Below are 16,725 nucleotides of genomic sequence, written 5' to 3' on the forward strand. Positions count from 1 at the left end.
AGGTAACAAAGAGCACCTTAAGAGAGATACACATGTATGTGCCTAGGACAGGAAAAAAGACAAGATCTCCTGAGTAAATTGGGAGCTTGAGGGGTAAGGGGGAGGCTAGAAGTGGAGAAGGAAGGAGGGAAGAGGAGTGGGAAAAATGTATAGCTCAATAAAAATAAAATAGAGGTGCTCTTGGACTATTCTATGCACTAGTGATGTAAAGATAGTTCCCATTACTAAGGTATAAAGAAATAATTATTATGAATTCAAATGTGAGTGAAAATGACCCAGGACCACTTGTCTAGGTTGGACCTTCTGAATAGATGGAAATTTCATGAAGTTACTCTTACAGAACCAAGAGAAGTCTTAAATCAATATACTTTTCAAATATTTTAGTAAAGATATTAGGTATGTGGAATATGGCAACCTGAGGAAACTTCTACTACAGGCCTCAGATAATTTTCTCGATATCTTTGAAGTACTAATTAATCACTCACTCACTCAATCCATCAGTCTCACTATATCTTCTTTATAAGTACATTTATCCAGGGAGCAATATTTGTGTTAGTTTATTTCTGTTGCTGTGATAGAACATCTTGGGGAAAAAAGCAAAACTTAGAAGAATTTGTTTTGATTTACAGCTTCAGAGATGATGTATGGAAAGACATGGCAGCCAGGAAGCAGAGTGATAACACATCGTCTTCACAGAGAAAAGAGAGAGTGTGTACAATGTAGACAGGCTATAAAACCTCAAAGCCCATCCCCACTGACCTCCTGCAATGCTCTGCCTCCTGTTTATATTTTTTTATTTTGGGGTTAAAATTTGACTACAACATTTCTCCTTTTCTCCCTCCAACCCTTCCCAAATAACCCTTTCTACCCTCCAATACATGGCCTCTATTTTGGATAATTGTTATTACACGCATTTAAGTATATGTATATACATATATTCTTAAATATATCCTGTTCGGTCATACCAGTATGTATGTTTTCAGGGAGAAATATTTGTCACGGGGCATGTAATTGTTATCTTCCATGGGTGATGTCACCTCCCCTGCTCCCAGCTTTCCCTGGTTCCTATATTTCTTTGTGTAGGATATTTCTCCATCCAGTTTAGTATAATCATTGGTGTTATCCTTGTTCAGGTTACATTTGAGAAGCCTTGTTGGTGAGATTCTATAGGTGTAGCATCTGGTATTCCTAGGAGATACAATCTTATAGCAAATTCCCTGATAATCTGCCTCTTGGAATCTTTGTGCCGCTTTCCACAGTGAGCCTTCGGAGCAGGAGTGTTTTGTAGCTGTATTCATTGTCACTGGGTGTAAAGCTCTTCATTTTGATTGGTTGTGGTTTTCTGTAATGGTCTCCATATGTTGAAAAGATAAATTTCTTTGATGAGAGGCAAAGACTACACTTATCTGTTGGTATAAGAACAAGTGTTTTGGCTCAGCGGTGGTAGCTTATGCCTTTAATCCCAGCACTCAAGAGGTAGAGACAGGCAGGTAGGTCTCTGTGAGTTTGAAGACAGCAAGTTTGAGGACATGCAGGGCTACACAGAGAATCTCTCTCTGTCTTAAAAAAACAATAAAAAAGGAGAACAAATATTTATAGATTGTTGTTAGGGATTATACAGTTTTATTAAAGTGGCAGTTGTAGATTTCTCTTGTATGACTCTACTAGCACAGAGTAGTTAGCTGACATGGTCTGCCTCTTGTTGAGAGAGTCTTAAATCCAATTAGAGAACAGTTTGTTATAGACACAGTATGTATGTCATTAGTGCACACTTAAGGTTATTGTGCCATGTTGGTCATCAGTGTGCTCATAGGTGTCATAGCTGAGAAGGACTGCAGCTTCTCTTGTTTGTAAGCGTGCCTTCTGGTACCATGAAAGGTATGTAATTTTCAAGGAAGGAATTTTCTTGTCAGTCCCAGCTCAGTGGTCTCTGCAGCCCTGGTTCTGAAGTGCACGGTATCTTCAGCAATAATGACTTACCTTCCACCTCTGGGGAATAGCCAGGGGCAACAACAATAGACTGTATGTTCTGGAAATCTCTTAGAAAGCCCTGAGAAATAACTTAAAATAGGGATTTTCACAGGCTTCATCTCTTATATGCTTCACAACATTCCTTAACAACACCCAAAGCTGGGGCCTAAATGTTCAAACACATTTTTGTTTGTTTCTATGAGGGACATTTCACATTCAAATCATAGCAATAACCTAAGTTTAAAACCTTACTGAGATTATGTAATTTGATTTTTAGTAACAAGTATTTTATGAGGTATAAGTGCTATTATGGACTCCATACTCATTGCTGAAATGGATGTGAAAGATGTTACAAATTTGAACCTTAGCATTGAGTTCCAACTCTCACACACTGTTCCAGTAATTATCAACTATAGATGTTTCATTCTGTACATTATTTGGAAATATCCAAGGAGTGTGGCTAAATATCTGAAGAACAGTTCTCAACACAAATAATGTTCTGATCCTCAAACAATAAGAATATAAGAAAACCAATTCAAAAGCAACTTCTTTATACATAAGAATTACAAAGAACTCAACTTCCGGTGTAATTTGAATGGAGCAAATGTGGAGCCAGAATGTATCCCTGGTGCACAAAAGGACCTTGCATACATATCCCCCATGGAGGGATAACTGCCTTAACCTAGAGACAGGAGAGAAGCCCTAGTCCCTACTTCACAGGACCTGTCAGATCTACATGACCCCAACTGGATGGCATTCCCCTACATATGGAACTGGGGTGGGGGGATGGGAGGGGAGGGTGGTTAGGGTGCATGTGAGAGGGCAGAGAGAGTAAAAGGGAGGGAGGAAGGGAGGGAGGGAGGGAGAGGGAACTGGGATATACATGTAAAATAGTAAATTAAATTTAAAAAAATGCTCTGACTCCAAAATTTAAGTTCAAGGACAAGTTACTGGGGAAAAGGATTTCTATTTTTGTTTCCACAGAATTCCTTCCAGACTAATGTGGTTTGATCAAGCCAGACCACCTGAAACAGAGTACCAGGTGATCCTACATTCAAAACAGCTGGACAAAGCAGCCTTGCAGATTACAGCCAGGATTTCTGAATCTTCTTCGAATCCCCCATGACAGCGCCCCTTACCAGCAGGAAGTAGTTTGGAAAGAACAATGCACAAATTCCCAAATATTGTCTATAAATGTTTGTTTTCATTTAAATGCACTTAGTTATAAAAAATAAATAAATTAAAAAAGAGTAAATACATTGGATGTCTCTATGTTCCATTATATTGTTGACATTATAGGTTCCTACACAGGTTGAGATTCTGCGATAAAATCAGGCACACGGGTTGGGTATATAACTCAGTGATAAGACATACATTGAGCATGCAGAAGGCTCCTCTCCCACACTTGGCATAAAAAACATGTATCATATATCACTTTAGGTCTATACCAAGAATCTTCTTTGCATGTAATTTTGAAGAAGAAATGGCATATTTATTTTATTTTAAACTTGTGGGAAATACAGCATATGATTTTTTTATGTGAAGGACCATGTTTATTGTTGCTGTATTCACAATAGCTAAAATGGAAATATTCTAAATGTCCTTTAACTGGTGAATGGATAATGAAAATGTGGTACACACAGTACCGAATATTATTCACTTTAAAGAAAAATCATGGAATATTCAGCAAATGAATAGAACTAGAAAATATTATACCAAGTACAGAAAGACAAAAGCTACATATTTTCTCTTATTTCTGAATCCCAGATATGAATATTTATATGTGAGTATATAACCTGGAGTAACTGAAGAAAACAAAAATTAAAAATGATGATTGGGCCAAGAAGTCTCATGAAAAATCTCCAAATAACCTAAACTGCTACTTTCTGAAAATTTTCAGCAGGGTCCCATTGCCAAACAACAGCTTCCCACAGAGCTCATTTAACGTAGAGAAATTAAGAGGGCCTACATGGACACTTTACACCTATATTATAGTCTCTTTGGTGCAGGAAAATACTCTGCAGGCTATTGAAAAAGAAACATGGATACAAACCCAGCCACAAAACCTCTGACATTCAATCTGTCCTGCTTGGATAATATGCTAGGGCAATGGTGGCATAGAACTTGTGGGAGAAGCCCACTCTACAAAAAAGAACCCAAATTCAACAAATGCTTGGGTAACCAAGAACTAGAAATTGATAGCCCAGAGATCTAGGGTAAAACCAAGCATTACTTCTCCAAAAATATCAGTAAAATTATTCCTAATAATATTTTGCTATACTCGTAGATTGGTGACTTGTCCAGTTATCATCAGAGTGGCTTCCTCTGGCAGCAGATGGGAACAAATGCAAGACCCATAGACAGACATTAAATGGAGAGAGCCAAACTGGAGGTCTCTATCAAATCTCCCCTCAGGGCTCAGAGAACCCCAAGGAAGAGGAAACAGAAAGAATGTAAGAGCCAAAGAGGTTGGAAGACACCAGGAAAGCAAGGCCCTGTAAATCAACTAAGCCAGGTGCACTTGAGTTCACAGAAACTGAAGCTGCAAGCACATGACCTACACAGCTCTACACACACACACACACACACACACACACACACACACACACACAGACATTTAAATTGAAAACAATCTTATTTTACATGCCAATCCCAGTTCCCTCTCCCTCTTGCCTTCCCATTCCCCCCACCAATCCCTATCCCACCCCTTCCACTCCCCAGGGAAGGTGAGGCCTCCCATGGGGGGTCATCAAAGTCCCTCACATCATTTGGGGCATGGCCTAGGCCCTCCCCAATGTGTCTAGGCTGAGAGAATATCCCTTCATAGAGAGTAGGCTGCCAAAGTTCATGCACTAGGGATAAAAACTGGTTCCACTGCCAGGGACCCCATATATTGCCCTGTCCACCCACCTGACACCCACATTCAGGGGGTCTGGTTCAGTCTTATGCTTGTTCCTCATCTGTCAGACTGGGGTCCATGTACACACACACTTGCTCAGGTCAGCTGTTTCTGTGGGTTTCCCCAGAGTGATCTTGGCCCCCTCCCTCTGGATTCCAGGACTTTGGCTCAGTGTTTAGCTGTGGACCTCTGTTTCTGCTTCCATCAGCTTCTGGGTGAAGGTTCTAGTTTAGTATTTTTATGGGACTCCTGACTAGGAGAATGAATGGGTCTCTGACTTTTGTGCTAATCCTTGGGATTCTTTTTCTTCTGTTGAGTTGCTGCATCCAACTTCAATAAAATGGTTTTTGCTTCATCTTTTTATATTCTTTTGTGTCATGTTATTGTTGTCTCTTAGAATCCTATTCTTTTCTAACATGGGACAGACATGGAGTGCATCCATAGGGGAGGAGAAATGGGGAGGAACTTGGAGGAGTACAGGAAGAAGAAACTATAATTAAGATATATTTTATGTGAAAAGGATCTATTTTCAATAAAAGAAAAAAATTTAAAATGGCCATGGCAGAGGTAAGGCAGAGAAAGAGCTATAGAGAGGGGACTACTATGACACAGGTATGAAAAGGGAAAATGGGAAAACCAAGAGGCAGGGAACTTACCTGTAGAAAGGGAATGGAGAACAACACAGAACTAAGAGAGAGGATAAATAACAAAATAACAAGGATGTTGGTAAATGTCATAGGGAATCATTTTCTGTTTAAACTACACACACTAGTGTGTATGAATTAATATATACATTGAATATATTACATGTTCAATTTAAATGAAATTACAACATGGGATTAGGATGATCCCACTAATTCCCTTTGAATTGTTTATCAAGAGCATATAAACAGTTCATGCTATTGTTTTTGCCCTTGGTTACTTCCAGGACTGTGAAGGAAAGATTCTATTGCTGAATACATCATCTACTTCTACAGGAGCCATGGAAGATGCCAGGGCAAAAATCAGTCAATAGTACTTACTACCCAGGTGCAAAGTCTATGAACCACAACAATGACCAGAATGGCAATACATCCTCAAAACACAACAGTGACGCTTATTTACTAGAGCTAACCAATAGTTATTGGACCTAATTATCATTCATAGGAAGAAACTCACATCTGGTACTCTAAACCTAGCCAAATACCCATGAATAGAGAGAAGGAGAACTAGTCTTCTCCAGGACAAATCTCCCAATAAGTTATCCACTCCAATGAGCAATACTAAGTGACTTAAAAAGGTGGTATGCACTTATCTGTGTGCATATATATTGTATGACAACAATAGTAAAGAATAAGAGATTGTGAATATGAGGAATGGCATGCACAGGAGAATTTGGAGCTAGAATGTGTAGAAATCATGTAAAAGCAGTACATATAAAAATTCTAAAAAATAATTTTAAAATTAAATTATATATTATTAAGAAAGCAAGTTAAGTCTGGGAATATAGTTAAATGCCTTTCAGGCAAAGGTAAGGATTTAAATTTGAATTGCCAGGACCCCAACAATGCAGTGTGGATATCGTGGCTTTTTAAAATTTTATCTTCAGATGGATGGAGTTAGGGGGTCCCTAGGAAATGCTGCATGAAGAAGAGCATTGAGAATGAACAAAGTCAAAGGGAAGTGTAGGCTGATAACTAGCATGAGCCTAGGACCTATACATGTGCATGCACTCAAGTCCATATGTACCTGTGCACATGTGAGTCTAAGCACATACAGAAACAGAGAGAGAGAGAGGGAGAGAGAGAGAGAGAGAGAGAGAGAGAGAATGGAAAGCAAGAGTGAAAAAGAAAAGTTAAGGTACAGATAAGAAATAAAAGGTGCAAAAGAGAAAAAAGTTTTTATTTAGTCATATTTAACAAATGTTTTTATATGTATAATTAATCCCATGATGGAATCTACAGTGAAACAAAAAAAAATGTTCCTCAATAAAAACATAGGCCTTGTGGGAATAAGTTATGTTTTTTTTAAGTATAGCTGTCCTTTATATGAATAGGTATTTCTAAATGGTTCTCATGTCATTTTGCAATAACTTTGGGATGGGCCACCAAGAAAATGGTTTTGGTACCAGAAAGCAGATATCTTAATCAAATGAGTTGCTTGCTATGTGTAGTTGAAATTGACTGATGAGACCTTCAGGAAACAAATAGAAGGAACAACTTCTTCTGCCATCTGACCAGAGTCCCAGGTCCCAGGAGTCGCCCTCCTTTGGGTATGTGGTGACTAGTAGATTGCTCATGCCCCAGTAGAAGGTCACATGCTCATGTGCACTAATTGGCTTCACAAGGTTATTAATAACAAAAGAAAAAGAAATAAAGGAGATGACATGTAGCTAGTAGGGATACCAAGTGGGGACTCCTTATAACTTTTTCCTAAAGAATCTTTTCAGGGCACTCTTAACATCTTTATTCCTGAGACTGTAGATGAAGGGGTTCAGCATTGGGGTGATCACAGTATACATAACAGAGGCTGTTGCATTTGATTGTGATCTGTGGTTTGCAGCAGAACTGAGGTACACTCCTATCCCTGTGCAGTAAAATAAAGAGACAACCAGGAGGTGAGACGCACAGGTGGAGAATGCTTTGTACTTTCCCTGAACTGAGGAGATTGCACGAATGGAGGAGACTATCTTGATATAAGAATAGAAGATACCAACAAGAGGAACAGTAGCCAACAGCACAAGTGTAAAATACATCACCAGAACATTAAAAAAAGTATCAGAACAAGTGAGTTGAACCACCTGGTTAGGTTCACAGAAGAAGTGTGGGATTTCCAGCTGTGTGCCAAAGGACAGCTGCAACATCATTAAGCTTTGAAACAGGGCATGCAAAACACTTATAATCCAAGACACCAGGAGCAGAAATCCACAGAGCTGATAGTTCATTATTACTGTGTAGTGCATGGGATGACAGATGGCCACATAACGGTCATAGGCCATGATGGTCAGTAAGAAATTGTCCAATTCTATAAAAAGCAGGAAAAAATATACCTGGGTGATGCACCCTGCAAAGGTGATGACCTTGTTTTGGGTCTGGATGTTCACCAGCATCTTTGGGACAGTAGTTGAAATGAAACAAATGTCTACAAATGACAGGTTGGAAAGGAAGAAGTACATGGGGGTGTGCAGACGGAGGTCTGAGAGGATGGCCAGGATGATGAACATGTTCCCAAAGACAGTGACCAGGTACATGGAGAGGAAAAGACCATAAATAAGAGGTTGCAAGTCTTTTTCTTCTAAAAATCCCAGAAGAAGAAATTCTGAAACTCTTGTCTTGTTACTTGAGTTCATGAGTTGTATTTCACTAGAAAGAGAAAACACTGCAGCCATTCTCCACACAAATAGATACAATTTTTAACAAATAACTTAATTTCTGCACTTAGTCATGGATCTAGTCCTTTTAGGACATACTGCGTTTTTGGGATGAATCCCTCCCTGTCCCTTGAGCCCTTTCCCTTGAGAGGTTACATATATTACAGATTTAATAGGAAATGTCTTTTCACAGTTTAGTGATATTTAGGAATGGCTGACCACATTCCAGACACCAAACAATTAGAGGTTGTTGCTAGCTGTCTTATGCCTGTAATCCAGACACTGGTGCTGAAGCAAGAAGATTGCTATGAGTTCAATATCAACACAGGCCACAACCGTGTGAGAGTTGGTGTTAAAAGTTAGGATTAAAGGCCAGCTCCACAAGAAGGAAATCATGGGAAATACTGTGAAATCAATGTACAAAAATAGCTATGGGAGTTGCTATGCCTAGTACAGAACACACTGATGTTACCCTTTTAAATGATTGTTTTGTGAAACTGCCTTCTAAACATATATGTTTACATCTGTAGATATGGACTGCTGTCACCCTGGGTCAGAGAAGATTCTCATTGCTGTGGGTAGTAGTTAATTCAGAGCTTTGTAAAATGGTGGGAAAGTTGAGAATCAATAACTGTGAGATGCAGGCTCAGAGAACATCAAGAATAATAGGCTAAAAGGAACAAAGAACTAGAGGTTGCCGAGGAAGCTGGGAAATGCTGGCATTGGGACATGGTATGACTGTTATGTGCATGATTCCAAAGCAGCTCTGGTTACCTAGAGGAGCCCTACACAAGATCAAGCCAGTTAATAATTCCAGCATGGATTAAGGAGGGGCTACTGGGCCTCCTCCTAGCAAAGGAATTATTGGCAGTTGATGGCTGCTAGAGGAGAATCACTTTTCTTCAAGGCTGTGACCACTATCAGATTGCTCACATCCCAGATGATGGTCCTATATCTATGCACATATGGGACGCTCCAATTGAACTTAATGGGTTATTTTTTAAAGAGAGGATATGAATGTTGGGAAAGAGATATGTTGGGTCCTGGAGAAGATAGAACAGGGAATAGGGGTGATATGAACAAAATACATTGTATACATGTATGAAATTTTCAAAGAATAACTATAAAACTATTGTTTTAAAAAGAAAAGGAGACTTATAGCCCAAGGAAGGGTGTGTGTGTGCCACTGTGTGTGTGTGTGTGTGTGTGTGTGTGTGTGTGTGTGTGTTTGTGTGCTCTAATCTCACAATTCCTTACCTGTGCCTTCAACTATGGAGGATGCAAATTTTATGTCAGGACAAGAACATCAGGGAAGATGACATTGAAACAAAAATCCCATCCTATTATGCCAAACCCAGAGACAGGTGTTTGTTTCAGATGTCTGACATCACCAATGAGACAACCAGAAAGACAAAGAGTGATGAGTGCTGGTTCAGAGAAAGCTAGACAATAAAGTAGTCTGAATGTTGTTGTTAAACTGAAAGACAGAGGGAGACTCATCCACACCGTGCTTGTCCTGCATGTAAGATTCTTAACGAGGCATGTTATGAATTGAAATGGATGCCCTACTAACTACTATTGATGTTTGGAATCTCCTGTCATTATAAGAATAACTGTACCATACAGGAGTATAGCACCTTTGCACTGAGGAATGCTTGTCGATGAGCATTCATGGCCAGCCATGGACTTCTGAGGCTGCTTCCACTAAGCCCTCCTCACCATCTATCCTCACTGATTAGTCCACAACATATCCAGAGAATTTGCCCAGAACTCCCAATGATTTGAACTTTGTTTTGTAACATGTTTATTGAAGCATTGTTTTGTTAAAATGTCAAAGCCATTCATTCTCTCTTTCATCAGATATTTCATGAGAGCCAGTGCTGTGAATGTCTTATATCACAAATAAGAATTCTGAAAATAATATTATAAGCCAAAAGGAACTGTCTTTCCCTAATGTAGAAGTTGACCCAAGATTTTCATTTTCCTATGGAAAATAAACTGAAATCAGGCGTTCCTCATGAGCAGTACCTGCTCTTAACCACCAAGCCATCTCTCCAGCCCCCAACTTTATTCTATTGTATTGTTGAATGAAACTCCATTGTGTACACATGCCATGCTTTTCATATCCACTCACTTGTTTACAGACACTGAGGCTGATTCTAGAACTTGGCTATGACCAGGCATCTCCTTGTTATATTGATAGAAAGTCTTTTAGGATTATATTGAAAGAGATAGTACCCTCCGCCATTGAGTGGAAGGCCTCCATTCTTCTTGCAACTCAGTTAAACTCATTTCATCTTTGTTGTAGTTATCTGCATGCTCAGATCTTTATATGAGTCAGATTAAATCTTGATGAATTCCTTACTGTGGACTTTTAGGAAACACCTTGTAAATTTAGTCTTGAGTTCATAACTCATGATGATATCACCAAATCATTCATATTTTGTATATTTCTGGATCTTTTTAGATTTCCATTCAATTTTGTTTCACCCAGATGTGCAAATATACTAAAACATAGTGGATGCTTTAAATATGTGCACTGAATATTTGTGAATCAAAAATTTGAAAGTATCTTTTAAAATCAGTGTAGTACATATTTAAACACTGATGACAAGAGGCTAAGCTGAGAAGAAAGGTTAATGAAAGAAACTGCAGAGTGAGGACCAGGTCCTATTACAAGGGCAAAATAAACTTTAATGTACTGAAGCACGGTAAGGTAACTGTAGCTCATACACATACACATATTTTGTAATCATAAGAAACCAATGTAAGGGCTGGAGAGATGGCTCAGAGGTTGAGAACATTGACTGCTCTTCTAGAAGTCCTGAGTTCAATTCCCAGCAACCACATGGTGGCTCAATGCCATCTCTGATAGGATTTGATGCCCTCTTCTGGCACGAAGAGCACACATACATAAAATATAAATAAATTTTAAAAAAGGAACAAATGTAGTTGAATACTTTAGTCTTGCATATATTTTCTTATGTTTTAAAATCAGAAAAAAAGGAATTTTAAGAATTCCAACACAATATAATGATGCATGTGTCATGAGCTAGATATGCTGAATGACTGGATTTGATTATTAACATGTTATACACACATGCCAGATGTTCACATTGTATCCTGCATAGAAATCCTGTGCAGTGATGACAGCTAGACACCATAATAAAGATCACTATGACTACAGAGATAAAATTTTAAAACAATATTAACTGCCTCTCTTTTATTTTCATGTTCGTGTCCCCAAATCCAATACATGAGAGACTCACTCCATATATGTCTGTGCAACTTGTGAAGTGGGAGAAGTAGTATAATGGCTGACCACAAACAAAATCATCATATGCCTGGATGGAAATGTCAAATTTTGTAAAATGAACATGATAATGCCTTAATAAACCAGAAATGTTAAAATTTGAAAACTTGTGTCTTGCCTTATAGAAAAACATAAGCACTACATTAACAGTAGTTTCATGAATATGGATGCTGTAAGTGCCTATAGCATATGGTCTTAGTTTACATCAAAATTTCTTTTCCATAGTATGCCCACATTCATCTCTTACATGGATGTATTAATCAGCAGTATTCATAACAGTGTATCAAACCCATGGCAAACACCTTCCTTAAGTATTGCTGTGTGTTCTGTAGTTTTGTTTCTCTCCTTTTTACACAATATCTATACAGCCTTGGAAATTAAGTATTATAAAGCAGCTAATTTATTTCAAAGAAAGCATGACACTTTCTAATAGATATGTGCCACACTTTTGATGGTCTTTCATATTCTTTTTTATCAATTTGCTATTATAGTACAGTTAAAATAATTATTTTGAAGGCTAGTTCTCTCTCTTTTTTTTCAACCAGGAGTGACTTGGTTTCCCAAAGGGAATTGAGCCATTACTATCTCTGCCACACCAGGAAGTAGGATGTCAAGTTTAGTGTAGTACAGCCCCACACTGAGAATGGCCTGGTCTTGAATTACAGAATGTCTGTGTTTCTGTTATTCATAATACTTGCAGACTGTCTCCCTATTGCTTGTCATCAAGCCACATTTTTTGACAATATTATTAGAATAACCTTTTATGGTTAAAATTTCCACCTCCAATCAATATAATGGTTATGTTTTTTTTGTTTTTGTTTTTGTTTTTTTTTGTTTTTTTTGCCCTTGAATGAATGTTTTGAAAAGAGCATTATCGTCTTAAATAATTTGTGACTCGTAGCAAAAAGTATTCACTTAGTTCTATACCATATTTAGTTCCCTATTTTTAAAGTGACAATTTATTTTAGTGTTTGTGCTCATGTCAACTGTCACATACATCTCTTGGAATTTCTGTGAGCATGAAATAACTAAATGGCAAGAGAGAAGTTTGTATAAAAAATAATCCCAACACTTTACTGGAAATATTGCATTGGAGAGCAAGAATACAGTACCCCACTGGGTGTGAATGGGAAGAGCTTGCACAGGACCTTAGTAGAAAAGAAAGGAAATGAACTGGCACTAGCCTCAGGGGTATAGGAGCAAGTGCAACATAAAGCTTTAAGACCTGTACTGGCCATCTATTATACAATTCCCTTCAGTGTCAATAACTAGAGGGAAAAACAATACTTTAAAAAGCTTATCTTATGAAATTATATCAAGATAAGATTTGGGAAAAAACTCCTTTACTGGTCTTTCTCATAAGCGTAGAAACACAGTGAAGTACGAGTGATCTAAAACACAAAAATAGCTTAATTTCACTGCATTTTCCTCCATAAATAACACCCTGTATATTCTTGAGCTTGTGTTCTTTTATTGAAGTAATTTGTGTTTCTGATCCTCTCATTTTTTGCTTTTCCATGTGTGTGTTGTGTGTGTGTGTGTGTGTGTGTGTGTGTGTGTGTGTGTGTATGCATTGTCTGTGGGGACACATGTTTGATTGTGCAAGTGGAGGTCTAAGATTAGTTTCTGGAACCATCCTATAGCAATCTTCCACATTAGTCCTTGAGGCAGGATCTCTCAATCAAAACCAGAACTCATTGATATAACTAATCTTTCTAGCCAGCTTGCTCTGGAACCTGCCATCTCTGTCTTCTGAGACTGGGATAACAGATGTTTGCTTTGATCACTTTCATTTACATATACTCTTAAGATCCAAAATTTACCTGCCTGTTTCTGTGCACTTTAACCAAGAGGATATCCCCCTAGTCCTTGGTTTCTTCTTTTATTTGTGCCTATGTTATTATCTTTTCATTGTCTGCAATAAGCCCTACTTCAATCAGTTGAACTCTCATTTCTTTTCTCAGCACAATGAATAAATGAAGAAAAATTAATAAATGAAAGATTACAAATTAATAATGAATTCCATTCTGGTCTAGGTGGGTCTGGCTCTCAATTGACCTAAGGTAAGTGTCTTCAGGTTTCATTTTCTTCCCCTTTGCTGCAGTATCCCCTGAGCTCTCACTCACCTGGACCCAAGGCTTGAGAGGAAGAGCTCCCTGTGAAGGTCAAAATCTTCTCTGATGGCTGAGGATGGAAACTGAAGCTCTGCCTCACACAGGACAGTGGGAAGGAGTCAAGTGTTTGTTCTCTAGGGAGACTTAATACCTCAAAAAACCTTAGGTGTTTTCAGCCAAGTACCGCTCAGTTGAAGGATCATCAGAGAGGCTGTTGTAGGTCCCTATATCTGCTCATCGTACACACTTGCCTCTGCTTACATCATCCTCTAGTTACCTGAATTCCCCGTGGGGCACTGGCCTGGAAAGTGGAGTTTTATCATATTGATTCTGTTCCCAATAGAGCAGTTTATAATCTATTAAATGATTTTTATCTCTCCTTTTTTTTAAATTTAAAACTTTTGAATTTTAGAAATCTAACTTTTTAGCATCTATTCTCCCAATTATTATATTATGCCCCTTCTGACCTTTCATGTGTTTTATTTTTCATTTAATGAAATTGGGAGACCCAACATTCAACATATACATTTATAAGTGTTAAATCTTTGGGTTTTTTTTTTTTAAAAAAAAATATATTCTTTTCTCATGAAATACAGCCAGACTGTATCATTCCCTCCCTGAACTCCACCCATTTCTGCTGTACCTCCCTTCACTCCCATCTTCTCCCAGAAACATCAATTGAACATGGCAAAAGATATAATAAGACCAGGCACAAACCCTGACAGTAAGGCTGGGCAAGGGAACCCAGTAGGTAGACAAGGCTCCCAAAATCAAATAGAAGAGTCAGAGACACCCCCACAAAGACACCATCCTTGTAGATTCCAGGAGTTTCTACTGTATTGGATATCCACATTGCCCCCCCAAATGTCTTCCAATTCTAGTATTTTCTCTCTCTACTCTCTCCCACCACCACTCCTCCCCTATCTGATACCTTCTATTCCCATTCCCATGTGCCTCCAGCCCGCCTGCAGAATATATTCTATTTTACTTTCCCAGGGAGATCCAGGTGCCCCACCATGAGCCCTCTGTGTTACTTAAACATAGAATAAAAGGCCAGCCAAAGAAAAACACCCTGACTCTGAGGCCAGAGCCAACAGTTACAAAGGGCCAGTGAAAGAAACACACTTTGGACCTGAAACCAGAGCTAAAGAAATACACTTTTCCAGTGACCAACTCAGCATAAAAACCAACCAATCCCTGAGCACAAAATCCAGCCAATCTCTGAGCTTGTCCAAGTTCAGGTATTAAAATCCAACCAATTCCCACCCTGAAAACCTTCGCTACATCCCTAAGAAGCCCTATATAAGCCCTGTACCTGTTCAGGGCTTAGCAGAATTGGAGCAGAGAATTTGCAACTTTCCCTCGAGCAGAGAAACAATGGACATCTCTGTGGGGAAACTCTCTTAGCAGAGTGGAGCACAGCTGAGTTGTAATGGCTCTCAGAGAGGACCAGGATTGCTACATTCCTATGGGAAAACATCCCCCACCGGGAATACTGCTATAGGTATAGCCTGGCTTTTGACAACCAGCATACCTATTCCTTCACAGCTATAGGTACAGCCTGGCTTTCAACAGCCAGAGTACCTTTCCCATCAAAGCTGTAACACTTACAGGTATAGCCTGGTTTCCAACTGCCAGTATACATTTCCTTTCCAATCTATAGGTATAGCCTGGCTTCTGACAGCCAGGATATGGCGGTTTAATAAGGATCAGGATAAACAATTAGGCTGAACAGATGTTTATTTAGGGAGAAATAATTCACAACATAGACAGGTGAACACCAACAGGTTCCTGCTTCCAAGAATTCCTCTGGATGTCCTCCTGTCCCCATGCAGCTGGCAAGAGAGCACTCTCCTGCGCGCCTCCTGAGACCTAGTTCCCCAGGTCACTTCCGCCCCTGGCTCCACCTCCCCAATGGGTGTGGTCAGTGCCACAGAAGGAGACAGAGGGAATATCCCACTATACCAGGAAATCTTTGTCTTCAGAACTGTGACATTTACACTTAGCTTCTCTGGATCTGTGGATTACAGCATTTAGTGCCCTTTACTTAACACCTAATATCCACTTAGAAGTGAGTACATGCAATGTTTACCTTCTAGGGTCTGGGTTACCTCACTCAGGGTGATGTTTTTCCTAGTTGAAATCATTTGCCTGAAAATGTCATGATGACCCTTTTTTATTGGCTGAGTAATTACTCCATTGTGTAAATGTACCACATTTTCTTTCTTTTTGTTTTTTTTTTCAAAAGTAAATGGTTTATTTTGAAACATTGTTATTACTTAACTGTATGTTTAGAGGAAAGGAAAGCTTATGGAGATCACTTTAATGATTATATATATATATATATATATATATATAATTTTACATGTCGATCCTAGTTCCCTTTCCCTCCTTCCCTCCCTCCTTCCCTCCCTCCCTTCCTCCCTCCCTCCCTCTTACCCTCTCTCCCCACTCACATGCATGCTGACCACCCTCCCCTCCCATCCCCCCACCCCAATTCAACATGTAGGGCGATGCCATCCAGGTGGGGTCATGTAAATCTGTCAAGTCATTTGAAGTAGGGACTCTCTCCTGTCTCTAGGTTAAGGCAGTATCCCTTCATGGGGGACCACATTTTCTTTATCCATTCTTTAACATCAACAGACATGTAGTTTGCTTCTAGTTTGTGGCTATTAAGAATAAAGCTGATATGTACATAATTCTACAAGTGTCCTTGTAGTAATATGGAGCATCTGTTGGGTATTTTGAGATAGATTCTCAATTTTATGAGGAAACACTATGTTGATTACCATAAGGGATATGCAAGTTTGCACTCCCCCCCAGCAATAGTGGAGTATTCCCCTTGCTGAACACCATCTCCAGTATGAACTGCCATTTGTGTTGTTGATTGTAGCTATTCTGACAGGTATAAGATTGAATCTCTAAGTTGTTTTGATCTGAATTTTCCTCATGTATAAGGACATTGAACATTACTTTATATATTTTTTCCTTATTATATATATCTATACCAGTTGTCTCTCCCTCCCGTGCCCCATGAACCCCTCTTCCATCCCATCCCCCCCACTCCACAGGGAGGGTG

The 16,725-nt window shown here is 39.0% G+C and overlaps 1 protein-coding gene across 1 annotated transcript; it reads right to left on the minus strand.

Annotated features, from left to right (window-relative positions):
* Positions 1-7,268: 7,268 nt before the first annotated feature.
* On the minus strand, positions 7,269-8,198 carry LOC127216688 (olfactory receptor 1078). The gene has a single exon (XM_051177495.1). It carries the CDS (start codon positions 8,196-8,198, stop codon positions 7,269-7,271), a length of 930 nt encoding a protein of 309 aa, XP_051033452.1.
* Positions 8,199-16,725: the final 8,527 nt, after the last annotated feature.

This window comes from Phodopus roborovskii, unplaced genomic scaffold (assembly GCF_943737965.1).
Source record: "Phodopus roborovskii unplaced genomic scaffold, PHOROB, whole genome shotgun sequence".
Taxonomy (NCBI): domain Eukaryota; kingdom Metazoa; phylum Chordata; class Mammalia; order Rodentia; family Cricetidae; genus Phodopus; species Phodopus roborovskii.